This window comes from Gopherus evgoodei, chromosome 2 (genome assembly GCF_007399415.2).
Source record: "Gopherus evgoodei ecotype Sinaloan lineage chromosome 2, rGopEvg1_v1.p, whole genome shotgun sequence".
In the NCBI taxonomy this organism is placed as follows: Eukaryota; Metazoa; Chordata; order Testudines; family Testudinidae; genus Gopherus; species Gopherus evgoodei.
The window spans coordinates 75,559,796-75,573,508 of NC_044323.1; the positions used below are offsets into that span (position 1 = coordinate 75,559,796).

Here is a 13,713-nt window from a genome sequence, read left to right on the forward strand (position 1 = left end):
ATTGGTTATTAATGACTGCCATTTCACATGTGTGGGTCCCAGCTGCTCCCTGCCCCCCTCATTGAAGCAGGTGTGCAGGGTTACTGCCCTGGGAACTGCAGGGCACAAGTGGACATGGGGCTGGCTGGAGGTAGGGTCTGGCTGCAGGCAGGGCAAGAGGTGCGGGGCTGGTTGGAGATAGGGGGTGTGTGGGGCGGGCTGGCTTCAGGCAGGGCCATGGGGGGATGCAGCAGGGGTCGGCAGGGCTGGAGACAGAGGAGTGTGAGACTGGCTGGCTTCAGGCAGGGGGATGCAGCAGGGGTTGGCTGGAGACAGGGCAGGGTGCGCAGGGCTGGTGCAGGCAGCAGTGCATGTGTGGCTGGCTGGCTTTGGGCAGGGCCACAGGGGTGTGTGGCAGGGGTTGACTGGAGACACGGTAGGGGGTTTGACAGGGACTGGCTGTGGGCACGGGGTGCAGAGCTGGCTGCAGGCAGGGGGAGCGGGGCTGGTGTGGGCAGGGCAAGGGGTGCAGCAGAGGCAGCTGGAACCCCAGCCCTTTAAATAGCCCCCAAGATCCCTGCTATCCCAGGGCTTTGGGGCTATTTAAAGGGCCCGGGGCTCCCCAGCTTCTACCCCGCCCTAGACCTTTTAAATAGCCGCCGGAGCCCTGGGGAATGCATGGCGGTGGCCGGGCTCCGGCGGCTATTTAAAGGACGGGGTGGCAGAGGCAGGCAGCTGGAGCCCTGACCCTTTCAATAGCCCCCGGAGCCCCTCACTACCCCAGGGCTCTGGAGGCTATTTAAAGGCCCAGAGCTCCAGCCGGGAGAGCAGGGCCACGGGGCTTGCCACGCTCCGACCGGGGCTCCAGCCAGGAGAGCGGGGCCTCGGGGCTTGCCGCGCTCCGGCCGGAGCTCCAGCCGGGAGAGCGGGACTTGCCGCGCTCCGGCCAGGGCTCCAGCCGGGGCCGCGGGGCTTGCCGCGCTCCAGCCGGGGCTCCAGCCGGGGCCGCGGGGCTTGCCGCGCTCCCTCCTGCGCTTTGCTCAAGGGAGCAGGACCACGGAAGACCCCTGAGCAGATTGCAGCCAGGGACCCGGGGTAAGTTTTAAAAAAAAAAAGTGTCTAAGGCGTGGGGCCCGATTCCTGGGAATCGGGCAAATCGGCCTAAAGCCGGCCCTGCTTAGGAAGAAAAATTCCCTGTGGGCCAGGTATTCCATAAAATCCTGCTGTAGGGTTTCTTGCACGTTCCTCTGAGACACACGATACAGGCTACCAATGGAGTATAGACTTGATGGAGCATTTGTGTGATCCATTATGGTAATCCCAACCTTTATTTCTAAATCCAGGTTCTGCACCTGACTTTCAAGAACATTATGGATCATGCTCAAATATATATTTTAAAAACAAAGCATTAATTTCAAATGCCTCTTAGAAGCACTTGCAAATACTAGAGTGGTGGGATTTCTTGGCTGCTCCAAGGACAGAAGCCACAGATGCTAACACACTTCAGAAAAACGATGGCACCCTACACATTAAAACCTTGCCTGCACCATGGAGTTTTAGGGGAAGGGGAGGAAAACCCACTCTCTCTACAGGTACTGCCACCAAATTGGTGGCATAAAAGAGCCCTAAAGGGGCTGCAGTGGCCCAAGGGAATTCCCCCAGCATACACAGTCTCTGGAATGGTAAATTCACCTCCAGCTGGATACAGCACAGAATCTGGCCCATTGTGTTTTGGCATTAATGAAAAACAGCAGAGTTCTTTCTAAATTAGATACTTGAAATAAGAAGCGCGTTCTTCACCGGACCACATCAGATTCCAGAAGATCACCGTTAGGCCTAATACAGATTGATGGTATCCCTTTAAATTGGACCCCGAACTTCATTTTATCCCTAATTTATCAATTATTATTAAATTATTTTAAAGTTACATAGATTTAACTGGTTTCAGGATAGACAGTGTGCTGTGACATTGTTATGGAAGCTTCAGTCAATTAAAACCAAAAAAAAAAAAAAAAACATTCAAATTTGAGATCAGGTACCTAGCTAAGGCAAGGGCTCTGTTTACTCGTTCCTCAAGTCCTGTAGTTCCCAATGCTTTCCACGTCATCCAGAACTTAAATGCATCTGGTCGTCTGCTACACTGGATAGACTTGTCTCCTGTGTCGTAGCTGACATCATAGAACTTGTCCTGCTGGAAAAGGTAGGAGGCCTTGGCAGAGTAGCATTTCTTAAGCAGGTCCTATTTTAAAATAAAATAAAAGCTTAGACTGCTGCTGTGCATTTAAAAAAAACTTTTAATTTTATAAGCAACATTATAAGTAGGAAATTAACTTGCACTATTTTCTTTGTGCCAAACTTTTACTGAAAAAAAACATGGAATGAACCCAAGCATGGAGGACGCATGCAAGGCCCTCCTTATTACTTAAGAACACTGGATGAAACCCTGGCCCCTATGAAGCCAATGGGAGTTTTGCCATTGATCCCAGTGAGACCAGTATTTCACCCCATATTGCCAATGATGAGTTGTGGGCTGTAGAAGAGTTTTCTGTATCAGCCCTAAAGAGGCCATGGGAGCAGTGAAAAGAAGAGCCACTGGTTCCAGCACCTATGTGGCCTGCCTGTGGGTAAAGGGGTAGCTGAATTCAATCTGGCCTGCTCCAACAGAGTTCCTTACGTATAGTCCAATTACTTGGGGCCTATGAGGTGGGGTGGATTTCACCCCAAATTTCAGATTTCCCCACCTCAAAACACTGGACAACCTCTAATGATTTAAGCATAGATTATTCATTTGGTACAATAAAAATACACCGAGCAGAGTATCAAAACAGCACCATTTTTAGTCTCCTAAAAGATTTCTGTCACTCTTCACATTTAAAAGTAGCATGCAGGAAATTATTTTATTGCATCATAATTCCAGTTTTAAAATGAAAGCATTTTATGCAAAAATTCACACGCTCTGACTCTCAAGACTAATTCAGTAGAGACTGTCCAAACAGAGATGAGTCGTGAAAAAGAAGCCATAATAAATGAGTTCTGTAAAGGGATAGAATGAAGAATGAAGCCACATCATTCATAAGAGGAGAGTGGGTTGTTGTAGGATTATGGGGTACAAAATATGACAAAAGACACAAGCTTACAATTGGGGCAGTGGAGGAAATAAAGGCAGCATTAAAGAAGAGGGGAGTTGGAAGAAGGTAGGTCACAAGGTGGGAAGTAGGAGGAAAGGAGAGCTGTTATGCAGCAGGTACAGAGCTGAGCAGAATGTGGAAGATTCAGACAAGGAGTTTAAAATTAAAGTGCAATGAGACAAGATGCTAGTGAAATGTCTCGAGGAAGGGGTGCCATAGAGTAACAGGAGAAGATGATGATTTTAAAGGCAGAAATTTGGATGGCCAAAGACAGTAGAGATAGGGGTAAGCAGAAAGGAGAAGGTTGCAGCATTTGAGACAGTGAGGAATGGACAGATTTAATAAATACTGCAGAGAAAGAAGCAAGAGCCAGGATTTAGCAGGAAACGGAAAAGAAGCTGAAGATGACTCTAAGGTGTTCACTTACATAACAAAGGAGGGTAGTAGAGTTGTCAATTATTGAGGAGGATAGAACTGGTGGAGGATTTTGGCTGAACGAAACCATTCAATTAAGAATGCATGTAGAGTAAAAGTTTGGCTGCAGAATTTAATCTGGATTTGCCACTGTGTTTTTACGTGGCAGCCACATTGCATGTGTTCTAAGTAGATTATGAAGCCTATAAACATGAAACCTTGCTGCTCATGGAGAGAACACAATCCATTTTTTAAATTTCAGTGTGGACTGACTGGAGGTATATTTCATTTCTCTACATCTGTTGCAAGTTTGACTGTGAAATGATACAAGATGTCTGACAGAGCCTTTTACGAAAAGTGTTATTTCTGTAACAATGCAGATTAAAACCTGTACATTCCAATGCACCACAGATAACTCTCTTGAACTGGTAATAAAATAGAAAAAAATATGTCAAGACAAATTCCAAGGGATATAAAAGTGATATGAGTTACCTACTGGCATACGTAGAATAAAATCAGTTAGGAGAATGAGGGAATAATAAAAAGGGAACAACATTCCTCATTTCAAGTCACTATGTCTTCCTCCTTCTCTCCTTGTTCCTTCAACTCCCCTTCAAACATTGGGCTATGGTCTTGATTGAGGAGCACAAAAAGGGAGAGCATTCAAGGAGGTGTGTGTGGGGACTGGACACCATCAATACCACTAGCTTCCCAGAGGGACCAGCAAATCACCAGCCCACCTCACCTCCATAGCAGCCAGCAAAATTGACATTATATGGAGGAAGCTCATGCCATCACCTTGGAAAGAGTGGTACTGTGGCTGCTTTCCCCTTACACTCCTCAGAATGGAAAGGCTCCTCCTCCATACCCACAAGTTGGAGCAGTGGGTGGAAAACCACAACTGGGCCCTACATTTGTGAGATTTAAGAAAGCATCCTCTATCCTTTTAGGAGACTGGAAGTCATGGTGACAAAGGCAAGAAGATGGAATCTCAAATCAAACAAAAGGTCAGGTACTGAGCCTTTTCCAATCCCTAAAGTTTCTTACAGTCTTATGTTATTCTGAGTGGTCCCACACCTGCTACAGTAATCTGCCTGCACAGCCATTGCATCACATTAAGTCAGTTTTGAAAAGAAAGCTTGCACTCATAGGTGGACATCTAAGTCAACTAGCACAGCAGGTAGTGCTACAGCTTGAAAAAGAAGCAGTGGTATTAAAAAAAAAATGATGTGTTGTTTGGTTTGGCTCCTACAGACATACTGTTTCAGCTGTGAGGGTGAGGCAGGGATGGACACGGAGTTATCAAAATATAACAGCTGCATTGCAGAGGACGTAAGGAAGCAGAACCTGCAGCAGAGCCAGTCTTCAGGCAATCTGAGGAGCGGAGCCGGCCTGTGGTAGGCTGCTTCCTTGGCGATAAGAGTCAGCAGACCAGCTCTAAAACCCAGCAGGAGAAGTTTGGTGGCTGCTCAAAGCATTCACCCATGACTGTGACAGCTCCGGGCTTGGAAACAGCCCTGCCTCTGCTTTGCCTCACTCCATGTAACCTGGCTCTGGCCCATGGCTCCAATTACTGACTTCTGGCTCCTGCTGTAGCCACCAGGGCTCACTCCTAATCTAACCACCAGGCACAATCACCCACATTCTACTCTGACAGAGCGCATCAGAGGATATTAGTTCCCCTCATGTCATTCTTTCCTGTGGGAAATTATTATGTCTATCACAAAAAGACCTAACATGGTGTGTAATGTTACTGCAAGCCATGGAAGGTCACTTGATATATTGCTATAACCAGAACTGAACAGCTTCATAATTGAATATGTCAGACTGCAAACACAGCAGGTATTTAAAAAGTAGTCCTATCTACTTGGAGTAAATGCTAATTCCTGGGAAGGTTACTCAGAAGAAGAGAGTGATTAATTCATGGGGGGAAAAAATGAAACTTATATCACTCTATCAGTGTATGCAAGCAAAAACAGAAGAGGTATTGCCACCTATCGCTCCCCAGAAATACCAGTGAGCCATCTCTTTTCCACCTACCTATCCTGCTGATGCACTAGTGCAATGTGCTGAAGTAACTCTGCTGAACACAGCACCTCCTGTCAATCTGTGACAGCACGAACTAAGTTGTCCTTCAGCTGATTTTTATGCAGCATAGCACATCACTGGGACAGGCAGACAGAGAAGAAACCAAACCATACGGAAGATATGGAAGGGATGAAAGAAACATGCCAGCACAATGCAGTGAACAATGGGGAGAGGCAAAAGAGCAGTGGTTGTAAGTTGACCTAAAATGTAGTGCAAATGAAGGAAACATTTAGCCCTAACTGTTTCACAGAATCATAGACTATCAGGGTTGGAAGGGACCTCAGGAGGTCATCTAGCTCAACCCCCTGCTCAAAGCACGACCAATCCCCAAACAGATTTTTATCCCAGATGCTCAAACCACTGAGCTATCCCTCCACCCCCAGTTTAATGAATACCATCTAAAGACTAAATACTGCTCCCATCCAAATGGATGAGAGTTTTGCCATGGACTTTGATGGGAGCAAGATCAGTCTCCAAGTGTTTGAGAGCACTTCATCCTGCATCTGTGTGACTGAGCAGCTTACTTCATAATCAAAATCAAATAAGTTACAGGAACACCATGTGCAAAATTCAACCCTGGTATAACTCTGTTGAGTTTAGTGTCATGGGTGAATTTGGTCCCATATCATTTATTTGTCCTTTGTGACATTGTATACATTTTTTACAGCTCTATACTTTGCATTGGAGAGTGTAGTAAAAATAACTTGCAATGGCTTCCTAATTATCTCCATTTCCATAATACAGCAATGATACCCCCCAATTTTAAGTTGCATTTAAAAAGATAACAGGACAACTTACAGAGTTGTCTTTCACCAGAAGAGCACAGCACTGGATTCCTGCCATCAGCATTTTATGGGGATTCCAGGCAACAGAATCAGCTCTGGGGAATTAAGGAAAGAGGAAAAACAAATTACCTTATAATCATAGTAGTAGATAGCGAAAAATGCCCATGTATAGTACAAATGCCTATAACAAATTTCTGAATTTCCTCCCCACTCCTCTATAAATTTTGAGGTCTCTTCAGTTAAAAAAATGCTTTGGATATACAAACTCCAAAGAGATTCTTAAGCAGTGCCCCTTCCCAATTAACACCCTTCCTGGGCGTTCCCCTGAGTTGTTAAATATTTACCTGTTAATGCCATGCAGAAGCTTACGATGCTTCCTTGACATCAAAGCTGAGCCACCCCAAGATGCCTGTTGAGATATTTACATAACCAAGACAATGTTATTTGTATATTCTAAGGTTCTATAAGTATTCCTACTGCATTATTTTATAAAGCCTCAATAATCCATTTTATGCTAAAGCAATACTCTGTTTTAAATGTGTGATTCTTGATCACGGTGCCTAATTGTACACCCAGTGACATCAATGCAAGCATGTTGAAATCAAGTCGGTTGCACTGGTGTCGAAGAGGGCCCAATTCTGCAAATCTCACTTACTCACTCTCTGTAGCATTTACAGGAGTAATCCCATTGACCTCAATGATAATACTCTCTCAAGTAAAGGCTACTCTATGTAAGTTGCATAGTCAGGCCCAGAATTTGGACCACTGACTTTTACTATGGAATATAATGTTTGCAAGTATGTGACAGTAGCACTCAGGGTCTAGAGTGACCAGACAGCAAATGTGAAAAATTGGGACATTCGGGGGGGGGGGGGGGGGGGGGGGAGAGGAGTTGATAGGAGCCTATATAAGAAAAAGACCCTCAAATCAGGACTGTCCCTATAAAATTGGGACATCTGTTCACCCTACTAGGGTCTGATGTTGCATCACTGAAATCAATGGAATTTTTAAACATGGATTCAATGTGAGCAGGATTGGACCCCAACTGCCTAACAGCTGCAATGAATCTGTAAGTCTGAGACATTAATGAAGAGTTTCCATGCAGCTATGCATGGAAAGGGAGATTGTGGGGCACATGTCACATAATGTGCTCAAAGTCTTTTATAAGAGATTATTAGTAGAAAAAAGAAAAGCTAAAATAAACCACTATCAGCCTAGGATAAGAATTTTCAAACTTTTTCATAATGGGGACCACATCTTAATAGCAAAGTTGCCGTGCTCACTGCATATCCTCCCATTCATGATTGTGCATGGCACCTCCCCTTCCTCTGGAAATCAAGTAAGATCCCTGGGGAAACTACAGCAATTGCACACACGGAAAAGTAGAATTTTCCAAATATTAAATTATTTTTTTTAGCTTCTTAAATACGATTTAGCAACTGGAAACAAGAAAAGCCAGCTCACTGCAGGCCACTAGCAAGTACTTCTCAGACTGCAATTTAGGAACCATAGGACAATTATCAGATCAAAAATATTATATTTGATAAGCAATGCCCTAACCATACTATTTCTCCAGCTCTTATATTAAAATGAATAGGGCCTATCCATCAAATCAATGGCAAAACTCACTGACTCAATTGGAAGCATGATCAGGTTAAATATAAAAAAAGTTTCTATATAAAACCCAGGTCATTTCCGTCACAAAAATCTTAAGTGTTCAAAATCAAAACAAACAACATTAAATCTTCCCTATAGACCCAGGTCCAGATTCTCCTCTGACTACATTGATATAAATCCCGAGTAATTCCATAGACTTCAGTCGAGTTATTCTGGATTTATACTAGTGTAATTAAGAAGAAGAATCTGGCCTACAAGATTTAATTTTAGATTAAACAATTTTTTAAAAAATTAACTCTTCATACTAGTAACTCAATCGTTACTCCAGATAGAGATAACAAATTCAACTTTCCAACCTTTCACTTGTATAAGATTAAAACCTTATCATACAATGAAAAAAAATAGGGTTAGAGAACATTTTATTCCGAGCAGCCCAGGAAAATTTAAGTGGGTCAACAGGAAAGCCAAAACCAAGAATGTGAGACAGCCATCAGTTATTGTGATCAAGGCTGATTCTGCTCTCATTTGGACCACTATAAACTCACTGACTACAAGTCTTCCTAGTCTCACTGGGAACATTTGACTTTGACCCTGCTAACAGTAACTATGCTATATCCAGCCCACATTAAGACGCTGAAAGAATTTGAAGGAATATTTCTATACAATTCTCTTCTTCAAAACTGCATGGGGTTTGGTTTTGTCTTTTGGGTGGGAGGAAAGAGTGGGAAGCTGTTTAAACACATTCTTAAAGTACAATCTGGCAATCTGCAAAAAAGACTTTGACCAGGTTTCAAAACCCACTTCTTTTCTGGTTTTCAGCAAGCGGAACTTAGCAGAGAAACTGGCTGCATTTCTGCTGCCCATGCAAAGAATGGCAAATAGAATTAAACTCCTATCTAATTTCTGAGTGCACAGAAATATCACAGCAGCCAAAGAAAGCATCAATAATGCTGAAGCAATACTAACAAACTACATGGTATATAAACTAACTTACATCCACATGCAGCCAAAGACCATGTCTTTCACAGATATCAGCGATTTTATCCAGAGGATCAAATGCTCCCAACACAGTTGTACCAGCTGTGGCACAGACAAGAAATGGTGCTGCCCCCTGTGAAATGATCCAAAACAAAGAAATGTCATTTGCACTGTTCATATCCTCTAATATGCATACTGAGCTAAAATATAACAAGGTCTAGAAAAGTAGGGCAGGTATAACAGTGTCTACATTTTAGTTTCTCAGCAGTAAAAGGCTAACGTATGAGGTACTGTATTTAAAAATGCTGACCAGCATTCCAGGATGACATATTGTCATGGACTGGACTCTACTAGATGCACACTATATTTTGACAGCTTTGAGCCCTGTAAAGATGAAAGTATGTTGCATAGTTGACATCTCTCTTTTTTACTTTAATTGTCATTTCACAATCCTTTCCTTCTCACTGCTGTGTTTGCTGCAGCTCTGCCTAATATCGATGGCACCATTAGCTCAACTATCAGGCAAGGAAGTGACTCCATCTCTCAGGGGATCCCACCTGCATTACCTCTGTAGTACTTGTATTCTTCACCCTGCTTAGCGCAGAGAAAGGCTGAGCTTGGTAACACCTTCTGCCTTAGCAGGTGCCAGCATATTCTAAAGCTGGAACCATTATCACTAACCCTGATGTCAGTGGTCCACAGCAAGTCACTGTCTCTGTCCTACTCTTCTGAAAATAGTAAGGATTACAGGCAGCGGTTAAACATATAGTGAGATCTTCTCCCATCTCTCTCTCAGACAGATTAGATAGACTGAGCAGTGAAACTTTTGGCAGCTTTGAGGTCTCTGGCAATTCTCTCTTTCCCTTTTGGCCTCGGCAGCAAAAGTTTCCCTGTTTAGTTAATCCTAGCAGGGTGGTTACAATAGTAGATGCAGCAAAGAATCCTGTGGCACCTTATAGACTAACAGACGTTTTGGAGCATGAGCTTTCGTGGGTGAATACCCACTTCCTCAGATGCATGTCAATTCTTGCATGCATCTGAGGAAGTGGGTATTCACCCACGAAAGCTCATGCTCCAAAACATCTGTTAGTCTATAAGGTGCCACAGGATTCTTTGCTGCTTTTACAGATCCAGACTAACACGGCTACCCCTCTGATACTTGACACAATAGTAGATGGAACTCTGCCCTCTGATACGAGTTTGTAGCTCTTACTGATGTCAGTGAGAGTTGCACATGCAACCAAGTTTGCATTTATTTAGAGAAGCTAAATTCATCCCAAGCAGCACTGAGCGATAGAACTCTCAGGTCAATGGGAGTGGTTAGTCCTCTGCACCACTCAAGGTCATGGCCAAAGGATGGTAAAATCATCACTGCATACGCACTAAAACTGGTATTAAACTGTTAAATTTGGGATTTCTCATCAACTACATGCTTAATTTTTAGGCTAACGAGAGGGACCTCTCTCTGATTTAGTTTTAGGGCCAGATCCTCATCTGATGTAAATCAGTGTAGCTCCATTCATTTCAATTTATAGCAGTTGACAATCTGGCAATGTGATGTTTTATTTCAAATGAAATCCAGACCAACTTTAAATAACTATCACTTACTTTTAAGCATCTATTGAAGACATATAGGCCTCATTCACAATTACACTAAGGCAACTTTACACCTAACCATGTCAATGGGCCTTGCAGGGAGAGTCAATTTTACTTATACTTCCAGCGCAGTGTAAAAGGCCTTCGTGTAAATGAGACTCAGGCCCATATGTTCACAAAAATCCCAGTCTGTAAGGTCTCATTCCTCTCACAGTCTAAAACAAGTCAACTAATCTGAAACACAACAAAAGAGCCTGAAACTAAAGTACCAAGTGAAGCAACACTTCCGCTATGGCAATAATTCTATGTATTCATTACATTTAACAAAAATTCATTGAAAAATCCCTGTTGGTCTGCTCCCCCAGTAAATGAACAGGCAAAGGCAAAACTCCTACTGAAGCCAACAAGGGGTTTGCCTGAATTAGGCCAACAGGATTGAGTCCTCTATGAATTCTTGATAATGACCATAACATTTTTATTAAGTAAAGGAAGCATGTTTTTATTCTGCTTGCCACTATATTTAAGCAAATCCTTTCTGAGTTTTTTTCCTTTTTGTTGTAAGTACTAGGTCTAGTCGTACCATGTTAGTAAAGAGGCCAAGGGTTCTAGTCTATTATGCCTTATGCAGTGTTGATCTCAGGATACTGGACAGACCAGGTGGGTAAGATCATATCTTTTATTGAACCAACTGCTGTTTGTGAGAGACAAATTTTCAAGCTTACACAAAGCTCTTCTTCATATCTGGACTCTATGTAACCTCGAAAGCTTGTCTGTCTCACCAGCAGAAATTGGTCCAAGAGAAGATATTACCTCATCCACTTTGTCTCCTTGTTATGCTTTATAGAACACTCATGCACTTCCACCACTGCAGAATAAGAAAAAAAAATAGTCCTCTGGTGTTAGAAGAATATTTACTGTGATTCACTGAGGCATATTTCTGTGGAAAAATTATAAAATAGCATTTCATCAAGTAGAGAGGTACTTACAGAACCTAAACTGAAATGAGAGAACCTTTCAAAGTGCTTGTCGTTCCCATTTCAAGGCAAATGAAACAATAATAAACATTATGAAAGAAAGCAAATATGTAACCAGAACATTTTTAATAAGGAAAAAGTTCTCTTTTCTATAAAAATCAGTGCAACACAAATGGATCTAGCCCATTCTTCTTTTAGGTGCTTTTCTTTAAAATCATCCAAAAAATCAACAGTTCATTCGCAGGCCAAGAAAGGAAAGTCCTTTTCTTACCTGAGCAAGGAATTTTTCCGTATTAGCCCAGCTAATTTATTGCTTTTTAGTTGCCCAGTTTTATTTTCACTTCTGTTTTCTCCTACCTGCTCAATATGAGCAAAGTGTAGGTCTTCTGCTTCAGCTGTCTGGGGGAGTGGAGGGGGGAAAGGAGGAATTTGTTTTGCTATGCAATTAGGCCCACAGTAAATCAGTAGTCAGAACTCAATATAGTACACAGTGGGGAAATAACTGTTGGGTTTTGGTTAAGGATATACTTGTAAGGCAGCCCTTATTGAAAGTTTTTTCTGCCATCCTGGAGCAAGGCAGGATGGCACAGTCACTTCTGACTCCATTGCCAATGATGGGAAAGTAGGTATAAATGTCAGCCCCATTGTGTGTGGTCCAGAACATTAACATCCTAGATGGCACAGCAGGGTGTCTGTATGCGATTCCCAGACTGAGGCCTAAAGGCTCAATCCCAGCCCTTGCTGCTTTGATGCACAAATTGGGTGAATAGAGGAAGGCCCAGCTAATCAATCCAAGGAAAGATGATCAGAATCTTAGGAGTCATGTTCTGGTCCCCAAGCTAGTGAGTTCATAAGCTAATGTCAGTAACAAGTGCTAGCTGGCAGACTGTGGGCATACACTCTGAGGCCATGTCTACATCTAAAATTTGGCAGCGCTGGTTGTTACAGCTCTATTAGTACAGCTGTATAGGGCCAGCGCTGCAGAGTGGCCACACTTACAGCAACCAGCGCTGCAAGTGGTGTTAGATGTGGCCACACTGCAGCGCTGTTGGGCGGCTTCAAGGGGGGTTCCGGGAACGAGAGAGCAAGCCGGGGAAGGAGACCAGCTTCGCCGCGGTTTGCTCTCGCGTTCCCGGAGCCACCCTGCAAACCGCAGGGAAGGAGAACCGCTTGCTCGGCGGTTCGGGGAACGAGAGAGCAAACCGGGAAAGGAGACCAGCTTCGCCGCGGTTTGCTCTCGCGTTCCCGGAGCCACCCTGCAAACCGCAGGGAAGGAGACCTGCTTGCTCGGGGTTCCGGGAACGAGAGAGCAAACCGGGAAAGTGAGACCAGCTTGATTACCAGAGGCTTCCTCCTTCCACGGAGGTCAAGAAAAGCGCTGGTAAGTGTCTACATTGGATTACCAGCGCTGGATCACCAGCGCTGGATCCTCTACACCCGAGACAAAACGGGAGTACGGCCAGCGCTGCAAACAGGGAGTTGCAGCGCTGGTGATGCCCTGCAGATGTGTACACCTTCAAAGTTGCAGCGCTGTAACTCCCTCACCAGCGCTGCAACTTTCTGATGTAGACAAGCCCTGAGCAGCAAAATACATCTCACAGTGCAATACCCTAGTCCCTGCAAATGCTACCCCCAATCTATTCCTGGATAGCAGGATCCCTGGAGGAACATAAACACTGGATGGATCCCTCTGATCCCTGTCACTACATGGGGCGAGGTGGAAAGTGGTACTACATGCTAAGACAACAGGCCTTTATTCCACATGCTTCGTAACATTTGCTGACTCTTCCCTTACAGCTTTTGCAGGTAGCTTTTGCTACAGTTAAAGATCATTACATTATAATCAAGAAAGCAGCAACCGTTTAAAGCAATACATTCATCATGACAATTTATGAAGGCTTGAGGGCAAATGGAATATTGTGAGTGGAAAAGATGTACTAGAGTCCTTCAAAGCAGCATTATTTGATCTTATGATTAACACTAGCAAAGGCCTTGGGAAATGTTAATGGCCTTGTACAGCAAATCCCCCGGAATTCCTGGCTTACTGAACAATTTGTGGCAAGCAGGTTGCATGTGTAAGAACATTTGTATATGAACTGCTCTATTGTAACTTCTGCTCACTCTTAGTCCCCTTTCTTTCATTCAAATGGACAA

The 13,713-nt window shown here is 43.7% G+C and overlaps 1 protein-coding gene across 1 annotated transcript in view; it reads right to left on the minus strand.

Annotated features, from left to right (window-relative positions):
- GADL1 (glutamate decarboxylase like 1) overlaps window positions 1-13,713 on the minus strand; it is a 121,839-nt gene that overhangs the window by 66,764 nt on the left and 41,362 nt on the right. The window contains exons 9-12 of the mRNA XM_030551005.1: window positions 9,006-9,122; window positions 6,739-6,803; window positions 6,408-6,489; window positions 2,019-2,218 (exon numbers count right to left, since the gene is read on the minus strand). Coding sequence (XP_030406865.1) covers window positions 2,019-2,218; window positions 6,408-6,489; window positions 6,739-6,803; window positions 9,006-9,122 — 464 coding nt within the window. The remainder of the gene's footprint in view (window positions 1-2,018; window positions 2,219-6,407; window positions 6,490-6,738; window positions 6,804-9,005; window positions 9,123-13,713) is intronic.